At 42.6% G+C, this 27,059-nt stretch overlaps 1 protein-coding gene across 1 annotated transcript in view; it reads right to left on the reverse strand.

Annotated features, from left to right (window-relative positions):
- The window catches only part of wdr18 (WD repeat domain 18), a 60,475-nt gene that overhangs the window by 14,881 nt on the left and 18,535 nt on the right, over positions 1 to 27,059 (reverse strand). The window contains exons 5-7 of the mRNA XM_066647646.1: positions 18,566 to 18,709; positions 11,921 to 11,985; positions 9,776 to 9,900 (exon numbers count right to left, since the gene is read on the reverse strand). Coding sequence (XP_066503743.1) covers positions 9,776 to 9,900; positions 11,921 to 11,985; positions 18,566 to 18,709 — 334 coding nt within the window. The remainder of the gene's footprint in view (positions 1 to 9,775; positions 9,901 to 11,920; positions 11,986 to 18,565; positions 18,710 to 27,059) is intronic.

Here is a 27,059-nt window from a genome sequence, read left to right on the forward strand (position 1 = left end):
ACTCTCTCAGTGGTTCTGCTCGGTGGACTCAGGCTCAGGTACTGTTTCTCGGGTCTTGTTGGATATGTATAGAAAGTCATCAGGCCTTTATCTTACACTGAATTAGGAGCACCTACCTTATATCTGCAATAACTGTCCATTATCTCCGCTCCACTGACCATACCTGTGCACTTTGTAGTTCTACAATTACAGAGTGCAGTCCACCTGTATCTCTGCATACTTTCTTATCCCCATTTCACCATGCTCTTCACTTGTCAGGACCTCCACAGAACAGGTATGATTCGGGTGGTAGATCATTTTCAGCTGGTGGTGGTGATGTGTTGGTGTATGTTGCAATGGAGCAATGGAGTGGATCAGACACAGCAGGTATGCTAGAGTTTTTAAAGCACTAAATGTCAGCTGCACATGTAGCTTGTAAGTATGAAGACCACTGTTGATCTACGCAAACCCAGCCGATGCGGGTGAAAAGGTTTGGTTTTGAGTGGAAGGGACATGTGACATGGGCTATGGGACACTAATGGATTGGTTTAGAAGACAGCGAGGAAATTCTGTAGGGGGCAGCCTCTCGCAATATACATCAGGAGAGCTTAAATTCAATTAAGGTTGTAAGGCCTGGCGAGGACATGATAGAGAAGGCAGAAAAAGTAGGATATATCCTAAGTGCGTTCGGCCTAACAGCGTTCCCCAAGACTCAGCGTAACAGCATTAGCTTAAATGTCAACGTCTTGGATCAAGATTAAGTGCAGATTGTGCTGGAAATGGAAAATGTACCATAACGCTGGCAACCTGAAACCTGACTCACTTGCAAAACAGTGGTGCACAGCTCAAACAGGTTTACATACATCTGTACACAGCTTTCTCTTCGCCACGCTACTCTAAAGGGAACTGGGGATGTGTAACAGGCGTCGAATGAAGAGGTAGGATTCCCTTCATATGGTAATCGTGGCTGCGGTCTGCTAAGGGCTCTGAGTATTTCCCATCAGGCTTTTCAATCGAAAAAAAGCTTGTGGGCTGGGTGAGGAGCTCTTAATTCCTCATCAGCACAGTGAGCCGATTGCCAGAGCCATTTCACGCAGACAGAAGGTTCAAATTAAAGAAAAAGACTATGTGGGTGTTGATTTAACGCAAGAGAACCTGTACACGATTACTTCCAACTGGAAAACTGTGTGTACATAGGGAAAAATCACACTCTCAGCAAAGTGTAGGACTTCGCTTGGAGAGTGTGGTGCTCACTCACTCTGATATATTAGTCCAGGAGCAGACACCCAAAAGTGTGGACAGGGAGTACAATTCCCAGAAGTTTGGCTTCGCTGCCAGCCAGTTTGAGAACTTGCTCTGTAGCATTAAACGCCTGAGCTTGAATTCGATTTCATGGGTCATCCCACGGGTCAGCTGCATGTAGAACACAAGAGCAGAGCAGAGTACAGTATGGATACAGCCAAACCTGACCAGCTTTTAATATCTGTAAGGGCTGGCACTAAGAGGCCAACATTTTCTGCACACAACTGCATTAGATGAACACTAGGTAGCATTTTTTAGCTGACAATTATTGCTTAAAAACGTTGATGCTTAAATGACAAGGGATATAGAAAATAGAGTCTCTGCCATTGCTACTCTGGGCTCAGAACTGCAGAAACTGCACTATGTAACTTTTGGATGAAAGTAGGAAAACACTCCCCCTCGATAACAAGAATGCAGGGGGAGCCCAGGGGCAAAACTATCAATCTTACCCAGTGTTCCTTGAAGTGGTTGTATTGAGATATAGTCAATGATTAGACGATTAGACTACACATTATGAATTTGGCATCACTCCTTCACTTCCTCACTAACACACACACAAATCCATTTACTGAAATGGCAGAACCCATTTTGGAGTCCACTGGTATCCACAGAGATGTTTATTTTCCCTTAAGGGAGACAGACAGCAGTACAATAAGAGAACAATGTAATAATTATACAAATGCTCATGTTCATTACTTATTCGGCAGTGGGCTTAAAGCAACTAGCTTTACTGCAGTTTATTAAGCAACGAGGTGACCACATTAATATTTCAAATTTGCTTTGTTAGTTTAGCTACAGGCTAATTCAACATCTAATTCAAAACTGCAAAATGCGTATTCATGAAAACATCTGGGGGGGTGGGGAATGAACAAGCATCAGCCACTTCACACTGGAGGTTACCAGGGACCGAGAGAATCCCCTGGGCGTGCATTGGTATGCCAGAGCATTTTCTGGCATTCAGCAGTTTGGAATTTGCCGGATTGTTATTTTCATAATATTCAGGGGGAAAAACTGAGAATGTAAATGCACTGAAAATGTTTAATAAGAAAGAACAGTTTATAACCCCACCAAACCCATCAATATGTCGAGTGTGTAGCTCCCAAACCGCCCGGCATCGTGTTCCCACAAACTGTGTATAAAGACTCCATATTTGAAGAATCAAGTTGTGTGTCCCAATTTCTGTTTGTCTTCCAGTTGGCAGGGAAACTGAATAATGCATTTGCATCATGAGGAATTTTAAGTAGAACAAGCAGAATATTCAGTCTGACTGTTGGAAGAGGGACATCGAGAAAGAAAAGAAAAAGTAATAAACAGACTGAACAGAGCAGTGACAGAAAGAAACCAATGAAGGGAGACCAGAGAGAGAGCGAGAGAGAGAGAGAGAGAGAGAGAGAGAGAGAAAGAGAGAGAGCGCCAGGGGAAAACAAAGTGATTTGGAGAGATACAATGATTTTGGCTGAGCTGTGGCTAATCAAACAGGTTGCAATTTCACTAAACACTTGAGGACATCATAAATAATGAAGCTGGACGCAGGGAGCTGGACACTGAGGCAGTGCTGTGCCTAATTCAGGAGGCTGTAAACTTCACTCTAATCAAGTGGGGAGTAAATAGAATGGAAATCTGAGGCTGCATCCTTCGTTCTGTCGACATGAGAGCCACAGGAGAACTGCTCTCTTCTTTCAACCCGTGCTATGGAGCAATAACGGCTGGAAATTGCTTCAATTACCAGCTAAGGATTTTCAATACAGCCACAATGTGATATATTAAACTTCGCATTCATTCAGAGCTGAGTGCTAGCATCCGAGTGAATGAGAACTGAGCCCACCAGAGTTAAACAAACAGACAAACTATTCGGGCTGCTTGTGTGTGATCAGGGTGTGAGTAACCCGAGCGTATTTATTCTTTGTTGTGGACGATCAGCGCTGGCTAATTATCTCTCACTCAATTACAGCTATCGATTCCCCTTCAAGCTGGCTCCTACCACTGGAATTACACTAATGGCCTAGGCCACTCCAACCCTAACACATACTCGTAAATTGCAAGAAACACTGCCAAGCAGGGTCACAGAAACGCACCGGAACGGAATGACAGCTAGAAGTGTTTGGGAGGAGAGTGGGCTCCATGTTGGCTCCGCAAACACAATGCAGAATGAGCCTCTTGGCACTGAAAAGTCTTTTGGGGGGGTGCGGGAGACATGTCGGGGTGGGAGGAGGGTGGGTGGTAGTATAAAAGCCACGTTTGCGAACACCGCCAAGAACACAAAAGGAAAACTCCCGCCACCTCGCTCAGCAAATGAGATATCCAAACACCACGGAGCTCTAATCCAGCTGAACTGATTAGTGTGGCATCTTTCAAAACGGATTTCCATTCTTATTATACAGCGCAGTTAGTCTACATTTCACATCAACACAGCCTTTATTTACAGGAGAATCCTCACATACTATTATAAGGCGTCAGTAGCAGGCTTTATGAGACAGAGCCTCAACAAGGTCTCAACAATAAAGAGTCTCACGACAACCTCTGGATCTGGAGCAAGCTCCTTGTGTTTAGTGAGAGTTTGTGGGGAAGTGCGATTCTCTGGTTTATTGAGATGTTTAGTTTTGTAGCACATTGGTTCTGTTTACTTTCATGCAGTTAGTTAATCGTCTCCCAGATTTGCATTTGTAAATAAGTCAGTATTATACTTCTAAAGATCCTCTTTAGGGCGATATCTAATACCCAAGGCCTATTTACACAGGGAGATAAAAATAAAAATACAAAGAATAAAAAAACAATAAAAATAGCTCATCTATCAGTGTGTTGGTCATACTCGAGACCTTCCTCAGTGGACACAGGACGCTGTTGGTTGGTTATTTTTGGTTGGTGGGTTAGTCTCAGTCAAGCTGTAGCAATAAGAGCTTTGAAAACTCCAGCAGCAACTGCTGTGTCTGATCCACACCACCACCACTACGTCAGCTACATCGCTGAGAATGGTCCTCCACCAAAATGATACCTGCTCTGTGAGTGTCTGGTGTCAGTCCCTGAGCACTGAAGAACAGGGTGAAAGTCAGCTAACAAAGTATTCAGAGGAACTGATGGACAACACACTGTAATTGTAGAAATACAAAGTGCTCGTTGTATGTTCAGTGGAGCTGAGGGAATGAACAATGAGTGTAGAAACAAGGAGGTGGTAATAATGTTATGACTGTTCTGCTTACAAAAAAACCACAACATTTTTAAACAAATTTAATAACACACTCATATTGCCCGACTGCCTGAATCATGCTCTAAGGCTCATGTTATGTGTTATCTCCTGTACTATGACCATACAACTGAAACCAGAGCTAGCCCCTGGTTTCCTTCAGGATTCTCAAACAGAGGACTTATCAGATACCGTGACTCCAATCCGAGAAGCAGAAAGTCAGAAGAACTGGCCTGACATCTCCATTAAGTCTTTGGCTATCTGAGTTTCTCCATACTCTGGTTCCGTTCTCATCGCTGCCTTAAGTCAGTTCGGGTGAAGGGATTAGATGGTTGCTGCCTAATTGAGACAGCAATCAGCTGTGTAATTAACACAGGGGTCAACAACATAGGCTGCCTCTTCTGACATCAGACCACGGCTTCCTGACAGTCTGAGCGTGAACACAGTGGCTAATGAAAGCCGTCTTCTCACCGAGTCGCCATGTTTACTGCCCGTTGACGCTGCCACGTGTAATGAATTTCCTTCCTCACATCCAGTCGTCAACTGAAAGGACGGTTCACAGATTAGAAACAGGATAGGCCTGAACTGTTCTGAAATGTCCTCAAAGGTATTGTAGCTATAAGGCCTTTCACCCAAGACTGGCGTCAGAGACATTATAAAGGAGGAGGAGATGTGAAAAGCTTGTAATGTACAACACAGCCTCTGTTTACAGGAAAAACGCTGCCCTTGAATAAGAAGTCAATCTTCCAGTTAGAAAGGCATAAGAGGGAAGATACATTAGATTTGTAGCTTCAGGGCAAAACTAAAAAAGCTGACTTACTACACGTGTTAAAGGGAAACTCCAAGTAGACTACTGTGCAAAGGCCTTGGGCTCTTAAGGTTATTATATTATATTATATTTTATTGTATAAAATTATATATTTGTACTGTATACTACCGCCTCAAACCTCATCCCATCAGCACCATACCTAATACTAAACAGAACCCCGATGACCACATCCTAGCTCGCGATCTTTACAGGGATCATAACGTTTTTAAAACAGCCCCCAGTTTATCAGGTTAGTTTTGTGGAGCTTGCTCCTACATTCCACCCAAGCTCAGATTCCGGTCTTAATGAAGACAGATAAAAGGGGCGGGATGGGGTTTGAGCATCGTCTGGGGAACGGGCGTCTAACTGGACTTAATTGCCTTCATGATCAAGTGCCCCACAGAGACCGGCAGTAACCCTGTGCTGCCCACGGAAGGCAAAACTCACCACAGCCCAGATACCTGTACTCCTTTATTCTGTTTAATTACTCTGGGCCAACCGTGTCCAGATCATCCGAGGGCAGACTGGGGGAGTGCACGGCAGACAGAGCCGGCAGGGCTGGATTCTGACAGGTTAAGTCAGCGTCTTAGATGAAAGAACCTAAGAGACACTTTTGGACGGATGGAAGAGACACTTTTGTCCGAACGGAAAGCCTTGCCCAACCCTCGAGCAGTTCAAAGTTTTCAGAGCTGAAGAAGGTAATGCTGTGCGAGAGCGTAAAGGGCATTTGAGCTTTAAAAAAAAAGAGCACTTATTATCGGTTATGTAATGCAGTATTCTGAAGCCTAGCACTGAACCTCTCTGACAACTGATTCTGTAGACATCATGATGCATTTAAATTCATGTTCTCTTACTACATTTCCCAGCATGCATCATAATCATGTCATATATCCATGGGGTACCACCCATATGTTTATTTGTTTGTTTGTTTTTTTTTAATAAAAATTAAATATTTTCTTGTATTACATGTCACAAATAATCAGCTAATGCCCCTAAAGCTGTTAAAGCATCATTAATTGGGGCAGGTATCTTATCTAAGGTGCACATTTTTAAGTCAACTATTTAGACCATGCCAATCCAACAGGATCTGGAAAACAACAAAGCCTCTTATTATTTGTCTCCTTCATCATAACTTTATAAACTCCACTTTGGGAACTTCTGGGCCACTTCATTTTTGGAGATTAGCTGCTTTGATTTCATGCATAAAAACATCTGAAAGCCAGAGTCTTCAATGCTGTACTTCAAGGAGAGAGCCATTGGCCAGAAATTAAACATGGAACATGCAAAAAGAACAATTCATCAGAGTAACCTCTGAGTGGCCTGCAGCTGCCCCATTGACAAACTGCATGAGAGCTTTCAGCAGCACATTTTCCCTGAAGTATGATATTAACTAAAAGAGCACTGCATGGAGAGTTCAATACGACGATACTCATGTGAGACCTCTTCAACTGGTCCAAATGAAAATAAATGTAAAAAAGCTTTCAATCTCTTGGCTGCGAGCCACTGTGATCCTCCTCATCAGTATGTTAGGGCAATGCAGGTGGCTCATTAGGGACCCCAACACCTGACAGAAGAAAGATATTTAAACCATCCAACCGTCAAGGTCTTCACACTTAATTGTTCAAAGACTGACCAGAATACTGCATTACAATTAAGGCCAGTGAAAGGTATTTTCTGACATTAAAGCTCCAACTTGGACAGAAAAAAAAGTAAAGTACATCTCTCTGAAGTGATAGCATACAGGAACGAGTGAGTTTTGTGGTGAAACCCTATCACACAATGCCACCCATGCTGGGAGGAGGCAGACAAGATGGGACTTCAACAGCTGCCTCTTTTCACACTGCAGCTAATGCAACTTGACTGGACAACCCTGTGTGCTGAAGGACAACAGCCTCTGCCCAGTTCTCTCACAACAGCTGACAAAGCCCATGCTGCCTGGCATCATGCCATGTGGATATGGGAGGGAGGGGGCCATCCCAGGGAACACCCCACCTAAACACCCACCCACCCTGAGAGAGCAAAGCCAAATGGCGCCCTCTATGGTCACGCCGCCTTGGATGGCGACGGCACCACCGGGATGGAACCTACCATCCCCTAACCCTCAAATCACTGAGCCACTGAGGAGCCTCGGTATCAGGAACATTTTTAAGGTAGTGGGACCCTATTTTTCCATGAGCATCAACAATATAGTTCAAATTATGCAGCATTGCACAGAGCTGTCAAGCACTGAAGTAATTAAAATGTGATTAAAACTAATAGCCTATCTATTTCTGCTTTAATGACTTAATTCAGTCAATCAATTTAGGAGGCTATTTTAAGTATTCTTTGTTTGTCGGTCACGGCATCACAGTGTCTTCTTTGAAGAAGACGAAAGTCAGACTAAAGCCTTTAAACAAGCTAAACAAACTATTCCAAACAGTGCTGCCACCATCTTAAAAAGAATAGCAAACATGGAGCAGTTGCTCTTGTTGTTTAGAGACTGCTGGCAGAGACACTTCAGTTTATCCAGTAAAACTTGGGAATACGTTAACTCTGTTAAACACCTTCCTGCCAAGTCTGCAGTGTCACATTGGGAAACATGCATCTCCAAATACTGTAAACCTCAGCCTTTCTGCTTAAAGACACCAACAAAAACCTCAGGAATCATTAAACAGATGGAGCTGAGCAGCAATATCATTTAAAGAACAAAACGTTTAGACACTCCAGTCAAATTACTGTAAAAATAAGTTTTAAGTTTAAATAAGTCGTCCACCCTGCTCCCTCCACAAATTATTTCGTGCAATTCGTTCAGTGTCTTATCAAGGCTTCTGATGTGTTTGTGTGTGGTTTTCTACTATGTCCAGTGATCCAGGATTAATCAATCCATTGTAGAAAACACTCAATAATAAGAGATCCTTCAAAGTTCCAAAGTACTTTCTGTGACTTGTTTAATGCACTCTTCCTGAGTTTTCAGTCACAAACACGCATTCTGAAGTATAATCCAGTGTTTAAGGTGAGCTGTGTATCCTCTCTGAATTTCCCCATGTCTGTGTGTACATGAGGTCAGAGCATGAGCAGCCAGTCCTTGTAAATAATATTTTGAATCTTTGATTTGAATTTGCACTTGATTCATGAACCAATTCATTCGAATCGACTCCACTCAACCCATCGAGTTCCTCAAAGCATTCAAACACCACACAGAACACCAAACGATGACTCGGTTCGTTTCTTGAGCTTTGATTCCCAACAGGAGCGCATGTAGGGGCAGTTACAAGGTTGTTGCCCTGCTGTCCACCACCTCGCCCGTCACAAACAAGAACCAGTGACTCACAACCATCACAACGCCCCCTCCCCCCGCCCACAGTCAACAAATGTCCCACCTTGACTAACCAATTTTCTGTGGGAAACTGAAAACAGTATATAAATATTCACTTTAATAAATTTAACAATAAACAATGCTGTGTATGAATATGAACATATTAAAAACAAGAGGGAGTCATGGCCTAAAGGTCAGTGTATTCGATTTAGAAACAAAAAGTATTACTGGGAAGAAAACTGAGGGGACAACACTGTTTCCTCCCTCAGCCCATGGCTAAGTCTGCTCTTGAGCAAGGCTACTAACCTTCAAATGCAAGATATATTTATTTAGTTCAGGGTCACGGTGGGTCCAAAGCTTACCCGGAATCACCAGGCACAAGACGCAGACAGACCCTTTAGGGGGCGCTGGTCCTTCTCAGGATGACACACACACATTCACACATTTCTGAGTAGCCCATCCACCTACCAACGTATGTTTTTGAACCGTGGGAGGAAAGCAGATCACCCAGAAGAAATAAAGCACAAATTATATTTTAAAATGGGTGCCAAAGCTTCTTAAATTAAATTTCCCAGTTTACAGCTTTCCTAGACAACGTTGGTGATGAACGCTGTAATGAAATTTGCATCTCTTGTGATTTTAAAACTGCATTCTTACAAACTGCAACTGCACTAATTGGAGCAGAACACATCACTGCAGCTGTAGGCCAGTGTAGCAATGAGAGATGACAGTTTTTAGCATACATCCTGTCCAGTAAGAGAAGCACAGAAGTCCTCCGGGTGTTCCAGCACGTGTTAGGCTGACAGGGAGATGAAACTGTGCCATCGCCCATGAAGAGTGGCTCTCGGTCACAGTGGAACACATCCCTGCAGATGCTCCTGGCCATTTCAGGGCGCAGGCACTGATCCGCCGTCTATTCGTGCCACTTGCACTACAGCGTCTCATCAGTCATCCCGCAACGGCAGTCAGTCAGAGCTGCAGCGCGAGAAAGATCAGACACAAAACGGCTGAGACACAGCCGAGACGAAGTCTCAGCCCAGAGACAGCTCATCTGGCAGGGAGGAGAGGAGGAGAGGAGGCTCCAAGCATGGCCGAGCACTGATGGATGTTTGTGTGGGAGGTTCAGAGCGTGAGCACAGAGATTGGCTCGGTGGAGAAAGGGAGCAGGCCGGAAAGCGAGATGCTGTCACAGATACGGAGCGGTACTCACCTTTGTGGTTGATGCAGCGGATACACTGCTTGCTCTGAACGTCCCACATCCGCACAGTCTCGTCGTGGGAGCCTGACAGCAGCAGCGTGCCATCCATGGACACGGAGAGACATGTCACCAAGTTCCTGCAAACACACAGAATTACAGCCTGACAAATCTGAAAATTAAGTGGTGCAAAAACTACAGGCAAGAGATATACGGTCAGTGGTGGGTAGTGCCATTACTCACACCCCCTACACCAGCCACAAGCTGAATACTTTTATATAATATACACATTAATATTACATGATAAACGTGAATATAAGTATAGTAAAATCACACATTTACAGGCCTATTCTCTTCTATATCAGTGACATTCAAACCTTCTCCTGTGGTCCCCCATTTATTGAGAACATGTGCCACAACGTCAATAATAATATTAAACCTGTGAATATGCAAATTATCAGAACATATGTTTAATAAAATGAGGTTAAATCATCCCACAAAATAAAACAATTAAATAAATTACTTTAAAAATAATTTAAAAAGCAGCACATGCCATAAAAGTGTCTGCTATTTTATGTGCATATGAACAGAAAGCATGCTCCAGCTCTAGGGGGCTTTGTCTCCTCATGCATGGCTACATAAGCAGCCTAAACTCCATAATGCTACTTTCTCATTTTTACACTGATTTTGAGAATATGGTGTCATTGCTACTCCATGCTCAGCACTGCAGAAACGGCACTATGTTACTTCTGCAGGAGGGTAGGAAAAAACACATACCCCTCACACACTGCACCATGATTTCAGGACAGTGCTTTGAAAGTGAATTACACTCAACTACTCTAGGGGGAGGCCAGGAGCAAAAATACCAAACCTTACCTAGTGTTCCTTTAAACCCACAACCCATGACCCTGTGCAATACTGTTTATTAATTCATTATCTGTAACCCTTATCCAGTTTAGGGTCGCGGTGGGTCCAGAGTCTACCTGGAATCATTGGGCGCAAGGCGGGAATACACACTGGAGGGGGCACCAGTCCTTCACAAGGCAACACACACTCACACCTACGGACACTTTTGAGTCGCCAATCCACCTACCAACGTGTGTTTTTGGACTGTGGGAGGAAACCGGAGCACCCAGAGGAAACCCACACAGACACAGGGAGAACACACCACACTCCTCACAGACAATCACCAGGAGGAAACCCATGCAGACACAGGGAGAACACACCACACTCCTCACAGACAGCCACCCGGAGCGGGAATTGAATTCACAACCTCCAAGCACCTGGAGCTGTGTGACTGCGACACTACCTGCTGCGCCACCGTGCCGCAATACTGTTTAATATATTATTAAAAAATGACATAACGATAATAAACACTAAATCAAAGATACTACATTATATTGCGTAAAATAAAATATAAATTTATAACAGTTTCTAAAATACGATACAAATTAAATTGTTTGCTATTTCACTTCTCACAAACACCCCCAGCAACCCCTCCGCGACGAGCCCCAGAGGTTGAAAACCTCTGTTCTATATTCTAGTCTGTGCTACACTACAAAAAGCAAGACAGACGTTCTCGAGTTCCAGTTCCCTGGATGATCCCCTTTTGGCAAATCTCAGCCCTGTTATCTGGCCCTGCTCACATATGGCAGAATATATAATAACCATATGCGTGTCTTAACAGTGTGATACTTCAGGAGGAAAACAAATAATTTTCAGCTCCAAATGACTCCTGTGCTATACTCTGCCTGGACGCTGCAACTGTTTACAAATGCCTAGAGTCTGCTTCTGCGCACACCCATTGTGTGCTGCCCAAAAATTCATGGCACGGACACGTTTACTGGCAGCTTCCTATACCATGCGGCGGGTGTGATTAGAAGACTTTGCTTCTCTGGGAACTGTGCAAAGCAACAACAAACAAACAAACAAAAAAAATCCACTTCCACAAGCACACAAAGGCAGTGACCAAGGTACAGAGTATAGAGCGCTCGAGAGAAAAGCCCAGCAGCATTTAAAACGGCAGATTTCTCTCCGAGCTCCAGGCTGAACTTAAAGTTTGCCCTTCCTCTCGGAGACGGTCAGGGCTTCCCCCAGCTTTCTGATCTCAGCGCAGACACACAACATACACACAGCAGACCAAAGCAGACATCACCTTACCTGTGGCCTTTGAACACCTGATTGCCTTCGCTGTCCGACTGGAAGGTCTTATCCCGGCTTAAAGCCTGGCAGCAAAAAGAAGAAAGAAGGGAGAAGAGAGAAAGAGAGGAAAAAGGATATAATTATTACACAAAAAAGAGGCTTCAGTACAGATTTTAAACATATGAATTCAGCTCTCAGTTTAGGGCTTCATTATTTTGGCAAAAATACACCACTGAGGATATTCTACATAGTGTTTATTGTGATATCCACTGGAATCTAATAAAGAAACAATATCCACCATTAGTTTTCTTATTTTTAGCTCAATCTTTAGGTTTTCCGATTAAGACTCATCAAAATACCCATAGAGTAGAGTGCAGAGTTTTGTGATATCAGTATTTCCAAAGTCAATACTGTGGTAAAATTAAACAATATATTACGCAATCCTAATTCAGGCACAGATGTGAACCTGTCTATCCTTTTTAAAGCATCCATTAGAGGGTTCTTCTGGCCCTCAAACTCTCTTAAATGCTTTGATCGATTGCCTTAATTTCATCAATTAAAGAATAAGTGGCATCAGGCATGTGGGTGGTCCACATTCCTCTATATCTAAACTGGGGCGCTGCTGACTCAAACCATTACATCACTTTTTTAATAGCTTGCTTGAGGTTTCTTAATTAAACATGACAAGTGGAGTTAAGAGAACGGACAGATTACTGGCTGTGTGGGGCCAAAATGCATCTATTTCATATTCATAGATGCACTAACTCCTAACTCACTGTTAATATGCAGACTCTGGATATTTAGAACAGTTAATTGAAGTTAAAAAGTCTTTTAATTCCAGATAAATGAATAAAATAAATGCATAACTGGGCCTGGCCAACACAGCGGCATGTCTCGCACCAACATAATGACAGGGCACACATTTAGATCTATCAGATTTATCAATATTTATTGGTTTATAAATGGAATGAAGTGCCACAAACAGGTATACACTTGTTTTGAATAAACAAGTATTTCTTGCCCATCTTTAGAGAGACGTATAAAGTTTAAGTTCTATTTTGTTATAGAAACTGAGCTGATACATTAGATATATACATAGTTTTTTGTTACTTATTGAGGGTATATCCCATTTCACCCCAAAGCCCTACCACTAATCACTCACTACCCATTTGTTTTGCCTCAGTTCTTGTTTGGAAAGTGGGGTAGGGAGATCTTTCAGGGGCACACTTCAAACAAAGGGCTATGAATGACCTGTGAACCACCAGGAAGTTGGCAATGCATATGACCAAAGAAAGCCATAAATGGCAGTGTTTTCTCCTTTAATAAACTATGATATCCAGTGTATTATCTTAGTTGCACGTAGTTTTAATGTATTATGTCCCTTTAACGTCACTAATATTTTGCTATTATGATGTTTCAGAGTTTTCAATATCACCTTAAATAGTGAAGCAAATTCAATCCAGCGCCGGTGGCTACTGAAATATTTAAGTTGGAACTGGACGTTTCAAACAATAAGCTGTAGAATAAGCAGCCGAATTCAGTGTCGTATCACAGAGTACATTTGTTTTGTGTTCTGATGACGTGTCAGTCTCTTGAAGGATCGTCTCATTTAACCACTACAATTTGGAACTCAAAATAACACTTGAAAGCAAGGGGTAGGAGTGAAATTAAGAAATGGATTGACCCTTAATAATGCTAATATTTTCAGTCAAAAATCAGTGACTGAGTAAGAAACCGTAACACTTAAATTACCATGTAAACTGTGTCCACATCTAATCTTTAAAAAATGAATAGAATTTCAGGGAATCAAACAGCCAGTTACTGTAGTTGACTCCTGATATTGGAGAGACATCCCGAGTGATGAGGTCAGGCAGCTCAGGCTTTGATGAGAGGCAGATGCTCTGAATCCTAAGCAGAAGAGGCTGCGAGGTGAAGGTGAAACTGCATTTGAAGAATACTGACCACTGATATTTGTATTATTTAAAAGTCAGAGGCATTTTACAGTTCTGTCCTCGGTTCGTCTGGAAGACACCAGCTTCAGTGAAATTGCACAGCAGTGAGAGGTGGTTCATTCTGAGGTTGAGGAAAGGAAGCTAAAAGAAGCAAACTGTAATTAATCCGACCTCAACAGGACAGAAAAGGTCTGAAACCCTGTTTAACTGCGCAAATCAAGTGCTTAAAAGACACCGAACGCCGTCCAAGCCATTAGCACCAAAAATTGGATGTCTTTCTACTGCAGGAGGTCTTTAGCGAGATTAAACTCTAAAAAGGCATGGAGCAGAGATTCTGCAGCTGCTTCTCGCTGCTCCCCACGGCCCTGGCAGGCAGAAAACTCTCCTTCAATCTGTCAGAGTCTCTTTATGTACTCAAATCTGACAAATTCCACCACCGTTTCTCTCCTGAAAAACAATCGGAGCCAACAACACGCAGCAAACCGTCTCAACCTTGGCCCCCGCAGGCATTAAAACCGCACACACGGCACCTCCAGCGGGCCACAAGCAGCTCTTCATCATACGCTCATTAACAGAGCGTTCGGAAAAAAGGCACAGATAAATAAAAACACCAGTTAGTGCAGTGGATAAAAAGAGATCTGCAGTGATGAGGGCAGGCTGCTCAGACGGTTCTGAGAGGCACATGCTCCCAATTCAGGGATAAGGGGCGACAAGGTGAAGGGTAAAACTTCACTTTAAAAGAGAACCAGAATAGCCGTGTAAAATATAGAAATATACCATTCACTCACTTATCCGTAGACAATATTGGAAAACTAAGCCATTTTGAATACACTGTTTCTGTGATGTCACAAAACCAAATTCATTTACATACAGCAGCTATCTGGAGTACAGCAGGTCAGTGTCACCCATACACCCAGAGTTTTTGAGGGCAACCTACTTTGTAAATGAGCTCTGTTCCTATAGGCTTTTCTATAGTAATCCTCATTCACAAAGGTCACATTAACACAAAAAAATTTTGCAACATGGGCATATTATAAAGACCTAGGGCAGCATCCGTTAAATAACTATACACTTAATTATATGCAGATCCAAAGAAAATCAATGTATGGAAATATTTGAGATTCAAGATTTGAGGCTTATAAAAATAGCTGCTTTACAGAAATGTAAAGGGAAAAAAATGTAAATGTGGAGGTTTCACTAAGGTACACCAGCTACACAAGTTCACAAGCCAAGTCCAGGTAAAAGCAATTTCATTCGTATCACTACCAAGGTAAACAGGCTTTATCTTAACACTACAGGTGGGTAAACCTCTAATATTAAGCATAACTGTGTCCAAACTGAGCTCAAATTATTACCAACTGATAAAGCTGTCCTCAATTTATTTCTCATTTACAGCACAGGAAAGAAGGAACTGAGGTGCAATATCCCAAATAAAGATAGAAAGAAGTCATCTACCGAAGGAATCGCAGGCAACAATTATTCTGTTGATCAAAGTTATCTGTAAGATGATGTACCTTAATAATTAAATGTCTAAAGAGTGGTCTGAGAAGTCAAAGGGATTTGAATCAATTGGAGAGCAGCCTTTGAAAATCTTTAAAGGCAAGCTTAAGAGACGTGAAAAATAAATAAGTCAGTAAATCCCGCAGACTAATAAGCTTGGCTGCGTTTCCAGACGCAGCATCGGTGTGGAATGAAAAACTAGGTTCTGTTACACGAGAGGCAGAAAATCCCTGGCACACCGTTTCCCAACCTGTTATTACTCTGATTAACGCTTCCCCACCATGATAAATGTATCTGGAGCACAGAGGGCATGCGATGCACATAATTCAACCCCAATTTAAATTTTAAATAATGCTTTTCTGATGGATTTTTTCTTTTACAACTTTGGACAAATGATCCATTTCTACTTGAGATTAATTAAAAAGTTTAGCACCACAAATATCAAGTATTGAACCATCAAATATCAAGCAGACTGCCTTTTTCTTAATGAAGTGGACCTAGTCATTTTTACAGCCTATAAAAGACGTAACTTATGTGCTGTGTCTTGAAATCTATGAGCTAAAGGACTGTCCACACTGCTCTAACTCTATCAGCATTTTACACTCATTTTAAACCACTCGACGGAGAGAGTTTTTTAGGTTTGAGCTCAGGTTTTAAGGGCTGTGTATAGGCCCATGTCCAAATGTGTGAAGTCACCTTAATGCTTGAAATAATTCAGTTAGTTTAAGGTACACTACTTGTAAATCTGTATTAATCAAGACATTCTGGTTCATAATGTGTCAGCAAGTGGGATCTAAATACTTACACTAAATACCTCACTTACTCTACACTTACTCAGAATTTCCAGAGTAATTTCTAGCCATTAATAATAAGCATTAATACTGCACTACAGCATTTCAGAAAATGAAATGATTTTGACATTCTCCATGGAACACAGGAAACATATATATGATGAACCATGACTGTCCACGTACAAGGAGAACACGCACAGATACACAAGGAGAGGATCAAACCCAGGACCCCGGGACTATAACTACTTTGTGCAACATTTGGCAAAGTCATCATTTTTTACGAGGCGCAGCAGGTAGTGTCGCAGTCACACAGCATGGAGGTTGTGGGTTCGATTCCCGCTCCAGGTGACTGTCTGTGAGGAGTTGGTGTGTTTACCCTGTGTCTGTGAGGAGTTGGTGTGTTTACCCTGTGTCCGTGTGGGTTTCCTCCGGGTGCTCCGGTTCCCTCCCACAGTCCAAAAACACATATTTGTAGGTGGATTGGCGACTCAAAAAGTGACCGTAGGTGTGAGTGTGTGAGTGAATGTGTGACTGTGTGTGTTGCCCTGTGAAAGACTGGCACCCCCTCCAGGGTGTATTCCCACCTTGCGCCCAATGATTCCAGGTAGGCTCTGGACCCACCGTGACCCTGAATTGGATAAGGGTTACAGATAATGGATGGATGGATGGATAATTTTTTACTTATTCAGATGAAAGTCAAAAATGAAAAAACTGAAGTGAGAATCCATTATCAAAAATCTAATCATTACACCTCTATAAACTACCACAAGCATCCAAACGAAGACCAGAGAAGGATCCTATCTGTGTAATGACCTTGCGGTATGGATGTAATGAACTGGGGTGAAGTGCATGTTTTGGCTTGTGTACAAGTGTACACTAAAGTGTGATATACAGTAGACAGCACTGCCCTGCATGACCATCTGGTCTGAAATAAATGTCCCTGTCCCAAAAACAGGTTTGTAATTACTGAGAGAGTGCAGGGCTGATTTACAACACGGGTCTCATCCAGTCCGAGCTGGAAGCAGCCCACTTTAATCACAAAGCAGACATCAGCAAAAGAAAGATCTTCCCTGAAATAGGCCTAATATAAATCTGACAGTCGGCATGGGCTCCTTGACGTGTTTAGTTGAGAATTCCCTTTGATATGGTCTTCCTCTGCGAAGGTAGAATGGGGCGGTGGCGTGCAAAGGGCCACTGGGGACTGAGAGGCAGTTTCTGACATCCTTGTGCTCTTTCGCTCTAGGAGCTGTTCTGCGCATGCCCTTATCTGACCTGAACTTCACATAATGCACCTGACTGGGACACAAAAAAAGAAAAGAAAAGAAAAGCCAGCTCAATCCCTCTTTCAAAGCTGCACATCAACCAGTGAATCAAGCGCCGCTGAGGGAAGACGTAAAGGAGCTGACAGCTGATCACAGTCTTCCTCCTATAAAATAAAGATTCCTCTCTCGAACCAAACAGCACCTCTGGTTTACAGTACTGGGAGGTTCACCGGAAAGTTGGAGGACAAATGTGGATTCGCGAAAAGACCCGACTTGACACAGGATCCATACATTGAATGCCAAAGAGCAGAGGAGCTGTTAAAACAATAATGAGGCCAGCAGCGCACTGGAAACGGAAAAACCAATGATGGAAAGTCCATACTGCTTCAGGAGTAATCCAAAAGATAAGACACTAATTCCATTTTGTTTGTAGTTTGACACGAGCAGAGCTGCAGCATCTGAAATCAGTTCCGCACTTAATGTGTTATACTGACATGTTCCTGCTCACTTACATAGTTCAGGCTAAACATACACAGATCTGAAATACAGCACTCAAACAAAGCCTCAGAACCAAACGTTTTATCTCCAAAATTATACTTTTCCAAACAAGGCAAGGAAGATACAAACGTGTGTGTAATGCCAGTATCCAAGTACTATATTCCATACAGTTTTGAATAATTTTTGTTGCTCTGTCCATCAAGCAACATTCACAATATGTAAAAGAGAACTGTAGTCTTCATTGATTCATTATCTGTAACCCTTATCCAATTCAGGGTCGCGGTGGGTCCAGAGCCTACCTGGAATCATTGGGCGAAAGGCGGGAATACACCCAGGAGGGGGCGCCAGTCCTTCACAGGGCAACACAGACACACACACACACACACACACTCACTCACACCTACGGACACTTTTGAGTCGCCAATCCACCTACCAACTTGTGTTTTTGGACTGTGGGAGGAAACCGGAGCACCCGGAGGAAACCCCCGCAGACACAGGGAGAACACACCAACTCCTCACAGACAGTCACCCGGAGCGGGAATCGAACCCACAACCTCCAGGCCCCTGGAGCTGTGTGACTGCGACACTACCTGCTGCGCCACCGTGCCGCCCTGTCGTCTTCAAATGATGCAAAATAATAAAATATAGTAACAAACTTACCGTGCTGCAGAGAGACACCTGAAAGATGCTTCCATCACTTCCTCCACAGAACATAAAGTACTCGCAGGGGTCAAGTGTCACCGACATGATGCTGACATCGAAAAGGACAGACAGAAGCATCTCTCCAGAGGAAATTTCCCACAACTGTAAGAAAACACAGAAAAATATCCGTCATGTATTTACATGGCCTGTGAAAACAGTCCTTGATTTAATAAACAAACCCTCATTTTCTTTACTACTTCACGGATCCCATAGCATTTCATGAAAACTGCCACATTCATTGCACCTAATAGATGAAAATTTGGAAGGAGTATGGCTGTTGATCCATGCTGGTTAAACATTGTGAAACATGGAACATCATGTGATTTGGGGACACCATTAATTGGTCAATGACTAATATAGCTAAACTTAGCAAGAGAAATTAATACAAAGATGAGACATTTAACAAAAAATAGACGGTGGAACATCACGTCTTTGTTTGGACCTTACAACTCTAAAGGCATTGAACCATCATATGCTCAGGACAATAATAATCAGTCTGCACAGCACTGCACATTTTTGTTCCATCCTCCAAATTAATGACTTGACAGATCAAGTTATTTAGGGGCGAAGACACTTTTGCCAAAATCTTTGATGATTACTTATTGTGCACCGAGCCAATGTAATATAGCCTTACAGGAAACTGCTGAGGGGAAGGTTTTAAAAGCTCAGAGGAGGAATGAGGCTCATCTCACAGTGAGCCAGGTGAGGCCATCTATTCTGCTTTAAGCCAATGTACAGACAGCCTTTTCACAGCTATGGGAAGCAAGCAGACACCTCTCAAACGTTATTTAAAAGCAATGCAATGTTTTAGACACTCATAAATAATGTTATTTTATGTTCAGCACAAAGGGGTCTATCTGTTACCAACAGTGGCATTGCTAGTATGCAACAAACTAGTCAACACCTAGACCATCCTTTTATCAGTACTCTCAGAAGAGATTCGTCAGAGATTTTACTACTTACTACATTGTGTTTAAAATTGGGTTTAAACACCCAATTGTACAATTTGTTGTACAGTAATACTTTGACTTCTCGTTCTGTGACCGCGCTCGTAACTCAATTTCTCCCAAAAACCACACCAATTTTTTTATTACTTGTATTTAAATAAGAAAAACGTACTTTAAAAATGACAAATAATGTATGAAAAAAAGAATAATACATAAGAGAGAATGTAAAGAAATATACTGGTTCTATTAAGTGTATTTACCTATTAGACAAAGATGCTGAGGTGGAGGCGATTGGGGGAGTTTTCCATTTTGTGCTCTAATGCTTAACTTAATCGCTATACTCTTAATTCTACAATGCTACAAAAAAGCAATACGACAGATGCTTTCACAGCAGAATATCCAAGTGCACTGAATGCTCGCTGGGCTACCTAGTGGCGGGTGACGTAAGCTCACTCGCTTGTAACTCAGATCTTGGCTCGCATCATAAAGCCAAAAATAAATAAATAAAACAACAATCGACCGAGCGACTGCTTGCAACTCTGAAAATTCGTAAGTTGATTCTGTCATAAGTCAAGGTTTCACTGTTTATGGTTTACATAGTTTGCATTCATTAGATTGTGTAAGAAAGGAATGTATCATTTATTTATTAATTATGAACTGATATTTAAAATACATACATGACATTCACTGCAGTTAACTCTTTGGACTCCACGTTATCATGAATTTACTCTTGCCATTTATTCATGTCACTCCAAACAGAGATTCATTTCACCAATATCAACCAAACTATTCAGAAGAAATGTGACTCACATCTCACACACTGAGACTACACCTCTAATGTGGACCAGTGCTGAAATGATTATTCAGGCAGCACTGACTGGCCTTTCCTGCTGATCTGCAATCAGCACTGCACTTTCCACTAACTGAGAAGAAGTTGGAACATGGAAAAGTCTTCCTAGATCAGTAACTGAGAATGGCATGCCTTTCCGAGCGAGCTTTAAGGAAGCTAGACATGAGGATGTACTGCACCTCTCCCTACTTTCGCCTCATCCATTCAGGTGATGGATGTGCCATCATAAAGGAGACAAACTGTCCATAAAATAAAGCTGGGATTGGACCAATAATTGGGAAAGATGATTGTGACGACCCCTTCATAAAACCAAAGTGCTGAAGTCAAGAGGAAAACAAATTGTTCTCCTTGTGAGAGGCGTATCCACATTAAGAAACACATGTTCCAACTCTGATTGTGATTATGTGGAATATTTACAAGGGTCTGCTTTAAAGAGAAAGATGACAGAACACTAACTCACTAACTTGTGCATTTAAGATCGGGTGCTGCTGGTCCATTTGCACATTTAGTTAATTCATTCATTATCTGTAACCGCTTATCCAGTACAGGGTTACGTGGGTCCAGAGCCTACCTAGAATCATTAGGCGAAAGGCGGGAATGCATCCTGGGGGGTGGGGGTGGGGTTGCCAGTCCTTCACAGGAAAAAACACACACACACACACATTCACTCACACCTACGCTACGCACATACTCCACCTACCAACGTGTGTTTTTGGACTGTGGGAGGACACCGGAGCACCCGAAGGAAACCCATGCAGACACAGGGAGAACACAAACTCCTCAGAGACAGTCACCTGGAGTGGGACTAGAACCCACAACCTCCAGGTCCATGGAGCTGTGTGACTGCGACACTACCTGCTGCACCACCTAGTTAGTTAGCTCTACTATTATGGACTGGCGCCCTATCCAGGGTGTGCTGCCACCTTGCGCCCACTGATTCCGGGTAGGCTGCGGACCCAACATGATCATGACCAGGATGTAGTGCTTACAGAACAAAAATTAATCAGTGAAAAAGGTTTGTTCCATGTGGAGGATGTGTCAACTCATTTTTCAACTGATTTTTTCCTTGCCACTGTCACCTTTGGCTTGCTCACCTAGGGCTTTCTGATTCACAGTGTTATCCCCTGTCCTGATTACTAATTCTGTAAAGCTGCTTTGCGACATGGGTTGTAAAAAGTGCTTTACAAAGAAACGTTGCCTTGACATGCAAGCTACATTCTGAGCATAACATGTAAGGTGGCGCTATAGGGGTTATTACCAAGGCTGGTAATGAAGCTTTTACTGCTGCAAAGATGTGTCATGACATTTAAGAACACAAGAATGTGCAACAATTCATCTTAAAGCATGTGTATTTACATATTATTGTAAAGCAAGATTCTGACAATACACCATCGGCAATACACTGGGCATGGGGACACGCTCAGGAAAAAAGTACCAATCTGTAACTGGACTGGTGCCCATCAAGTCACTGGAGTGTCCCTTTGTACTGGTATCAATGGAAAGGAAGCACCACTACAAATGCAACTGTAAACGTACCAAGTGTAACCAACTATTGTCACTGAAAATGAAACAAAAGGGTCAGATACTCAATGTGTACAACGGTACAAATCTAATAAAGTGGTATGATTTCTGCTGATGCTGCTTCCTATCTCTAGACTGCCACTGAGGCTAATTCTGACGCTCATACCTTCCATCGTCCATTAAGTCCCCCAGCCATTTGACCTGTATGACTTCTGTCGCTGATTTAACCAGCAGCATCATCCCCCCATTTCCCCCACCCCCACCATGAAGCAGGCCAATAAATCATTTATCTAAAGTGGCCGACGGACAGCAATCCACCACCGGTGACAGCACTCAACACCAGGAATCAGGAAGATAACAAATGTAAGGCAGAGAGGACAAATGAAACCTTAAGAATTATCAAGCTGATTGATGAGAGCTCCTGGCCACAACATTCAAGGTGGGATTGGACACCAACAGAAAACGGGGGCACAGCAAAGAATATAATGCTGTGGAAATAAAAGTTCATATAGAAACTGTAAATTATGCTAAAATTAATATTATTGTAAAGTAAACTTTATTCCAAGCAACTTGGGATGCATTCTATTGGTCAGTTTGTCATGAAATAGTCACCCAGTGTAAACAGCATCTAGTGTTTTCAAAACACCAACAAAAACTGGAAAAAGGTCTTGATAAGAAACTGAACACATGAAACACCTGTCATTGTAGTGTGGGAGGTTTCATGGCTAAATTGGAGCAGCCTCGTGGCCAATCTTCATTAACTGCACATTGCACCAGTAAGACCATGTGCATCCAATGGTTCAAACATTGGATCCTGAAGTCGGTGTCATGTATCAGGGCGACAATGCACCAATACACACAGCAAGACTGGTGAAAGATTGGTTTGATGAACATGAAAGTGAAGTTGAACATCCCCCATGGCCTGCACAGTCACCAGATCTAAATATTATTGAGCCACTTTGGGGTGTTTTGGAGGAGCGAGTCAGGAAACGTTTTCCTCCACCAGCATCACGTAGTGACCTGGCCACTATCCTGCAAGAAGAATGGCTTCAAATCCCTCTGACCACTGTGCAGGACTTGTATATGTCATTCTCAAGACGAATTGACGCTGTATTGGCCGCAAAAGGAGGCCCTACACCATACTAATAAATTACTGTGTTCTAAAATGACAGGTGTTTCGGTTTCATTGTCCAACCCCTGTATATGTATGTAATAAACAATAATAATAATCTGTGCAGCCCCAAAAATTGCCAAAGAAATATTATAGAAAATAATCTGAATCAGCCTGAAAAATATCAGCCTATTCCAATTAATCTGAACTATTTGGTACACAAGGCTGTAGGCAAACTAATACATATATTAAACTATTTATTAAAAATAAATTCAGGCCAAATGATCCGATGATGATGGTCCTGAAGATGATCTTCTGTAAATGAACTGGCTAACAAATTAATTCATTCATTCATTATCTGTAACCGCTTATCCAGTTCAGGGTCGCGGTGGGTCCAGAGCCTACCTGGAATCATTGGACGCAAGGCGGGAATACACCCTGGAGGGGGCGCCAGTCCTTCACAGGGCAACACAGACACATATACACACATTCACTCACACCTACGGACACTTTTGAGTTGCCAATCCACCTACCAACGTGTGTTTTTGGACTGTGGGAGGAAACCCACGCGGACACGGGGAGAACACACCGCACTCCTCACAGACAGTCACCCGGAGGAAACCCACACAGACACAGGGAGAACACACCACACTCCTCACAGACAGTCACCCGGAGCGGGAATCGAACCCACAAGCTCCAGGTCTGTGGAGCTGTATGACTGCGACACTACCTGCTGCGCCACCGTGCCGAAAATGCTGCCGTAGACGTCCCTGTGTGGGCTCGAACCACCAACCTTTCGGTTAACAGCTGAACGCACAAACCAATTGCCACAGAGACGCACTAACACTGGCTAACAAAATAAAATAAATAAAAACTGCACTTCACAATAAGAGCTTCTCTTTTTTGCACATATGAACAGAACACACGCTTCTGCTCTGGGGGACTTTCTCACACAATTTCTCACATGACACTAATTATTATTATGTATTATTTAAAAAAAAATAAATCAACATTCATGAATTAGACTGTAAACAAATTTGAAATTGTAACAAGTATGGAACCAAATATTTTTTATATAAATATTTATTTGTAATATCTCTCATACCCCACATTAATATTCCTTCACAACCCTGCCATCAAACTATTCACTACAGCTGGAACACCCTTGTAATAAGTCCTTGCAGTACGTTTAAGAGTACAACTAAAAACTCTTAAATCACTTGGAAGCTCATTGGTGAACTGAAATAAAAAAAGCGGTGTATATTTTCACACTACGTAATCTAGGATTACAATGCAAAGACATTGCCCTTACAGTAGTAATCCCCAGGGTTTAAAAACTGGAAAACTATTTCTTCAACTATAATGATGGTCCATGGAAAATTCATAAGCGGGGACTAGGTTCAAAAGGAATAGCAAGCGAGGGGCAGGTGTGTGGAGTTGCCGGCCAATCCTGAGCAATCAGACATCTCAGAGTGAAGACAAAGCAGCTCTGACAACATATGAACACTCTGAACCTCATCTTCCCTCTCCAAACCAGAGAGAAACGCACAAGCCGGAGGCTGCAAGGAACCCCAGAACACAAGAAAAACAAAGCGCTAAAGCCAAAACAACATAATCCAACTCGATCCGTGAACGTTTTTATGTTCCACCAGGATTCTCCACAATTTATTGCCCATTGATTCAATTAAAGGCCTAATTATTCTTCGGTACGAGTAAATCTGCGAGCGTTTGCAAAGGACTCTGCCAACTTACTCTCACATAATGTGATTGTGTGCATTAAAGGGCAGTTTCCAAGCGAGAATGTCCAGGGAACTAAGAGGACAACCTCACGTTTCCTTAACTCTCTCTTCAAGAACTAAGACTCTATTGTCTTTGTAATATTTTGTAGAGTATGATGAATATCACAGGGTCATGGTCACAGCCGACTCGGAAACATTAGGTACATGGCAATTTCTCACAGCCAATCCACTTATCAGAGAGGAAACCAGAGCACCTGGAGGATACCCACACAGACACAGGGAGAAGACAGTGGCCGGAGGCTACATCTTGTGTCACTGTGCTGTAAAACAGCAAACCAGTTATCACTCCTTTACCCCTACAGTCTGCATCAATATCAGCCACTAAGTTTCCATATTGATCGGGCTCAGACATGGACCCTCGCTGGGATTTAAATTTCCTCCAATGAAACCTGGCAGAAGATGATGATTTATGACGTCCATAATGTTTCCCGCTCAGGTAACCCTGGAGCATTTAAGACCTCGATCAGGTTCTGATGTTCAGGTGTAAACGGCTCTTCGTTTCCATTCCATGCCTACAGGGCAGAATTTTCAGAGACAGGGACTTACCCTGCGGCCTGCTTCCCGCTCTCTCTGCAACGGTTGCACATGTGTGACCCATAAAAAACCGCTTCCCATCATCCTTCGGGCTTTGCCGTGACCATCTCTGAGCCCTGGGGAAAACCCAGGGGCTTGTGGGTAATGACAGAGTGCAATCGGTGTGACATTGAACGGCTTGTGTGTGTCAGTGCGCCCCAGCTGGACCTCTGGCTTAAAATGTAGAGCGGGGGCCTAGTCATTCGTGACGGACCTTCAGACCACCGTTCGCTAGCTGCTAGCCCTCAGATCCGCCATGCTCACTGTTTGGTTAACAGGCTTGATTACCTCACCTAATCCTGTCACAGCAATGTCAATGTCAGTGGCCGTGAAGTCCAAACACCGGCCAGACGCGATGATGTGACAGGGGACGGAGTCACAGCTGCTGACTCTGAAAGCCTGGACACAGTCTGAAAGCTTGGACTAGAGCAACAGCTAAGGGTTCAGCTCTGGTTAAGAGAGATGTTCTGATCAATTCTACAAATGAAGAGTCAGCTTCTTAGAAAAGGAGGTCTATTTAACTCCCCCAAGCAACACCACCGACCCTGAAATACCTCTCTGTACCTATACTTTATTCATCAACATTTAAACAAGGGGAGAAAGTCTGTCAGAAGTGTGGTCTCTCTGTTGATACTGAAGTAGAAGGAGATTTAAATATGGTTCTTTACATAGTTGATGTTATTCTATCATATATTGGCATCTTAAAAGACGTAAACTTATTGTCAAGATGTCTGTCGATACTAGGCCTGGACGATAATGTAAATTTAGAGAAATTAATTATCAAGATAACCAAAGAACTGTGCAAGGATTCTTCTGTTTAATTCTTTCATTTCTATAAGTGACATAATGGCTGTGTCCTGCTCCGTATCAGAAGAGAGTGGCTTCGTATTGGGACGTCAGCTAGAGGTGAATTTTATTTCCACACATGGAAAAGGTACACAATATTTTATTTAATATCGCCATTGTTTGAAATCATTATGATATTCGATCATTTCCTCTATCGACACCACTTTAATTCAGTGAACTTTTTAATTCAGTCTTTTGGGCTGCATCCATTGGGGATGCTTGGGAAAAGCTGTAAATAAGCGTAGGATAGGGGGTATAAATTAGGGCTGGCCCTGAATATTCGGATATTCATTCGATGGGTAGGTATTCGGTTTATAATTTTGAGATTCGGAAATTCGCTTTTTTGGATAAATGTGGCGATAAAGGCAACCCTCCCATGTATTCAGCCTAGTCAACATAGAAGTCTTGAACGAAGCCTAAAACAACCTACTTATAATGAAGCATGGCAAAGCTACAGTTCATTTTATCAGCTTTATTTATTTATATAGTGTAACCTCTGTGCCCTTAGTGGCACCATGTATGCACGAGTTAGCGAACGACTCAGCGACTGGAGCCATGCTGGGAGCTGCAGTGCAGCCTTAATTTTACTTAGTCTTGTAAACAGCCTAAAAGATGGTATTCGGGACAGCCCTAGTATAAATCCCCAGCTTTGGGATGTGGAGCAATAACAGCATTAACTCCAGCGCTGAGCTTTTAAGAGTTAATGATGAGTTGAATCAAATACTGACACTGCTGCTGATATCTGATTTCATTTGATCATTTTTTTTTGTCAGGTAAACACAGCCTTAAGCCTGATAAGTCTATG

The sequence above is a fragment of the Hoplias malabaricus genome, chromosome 16, assembly GCF_029633855.1.
Source record: "Hoplias malabaricus isolate fHopMal1 chromosome 16, fHopMal1.hap1, whole genome shotgun sequence".
NCBI classification, from domain to species: domain Eukaryota; kingdom Metazoa; phylum Chordata; class Actinopteri; order Characiformes; family Erythrinidae; genus Hoplias; species Hoplias malabaricus.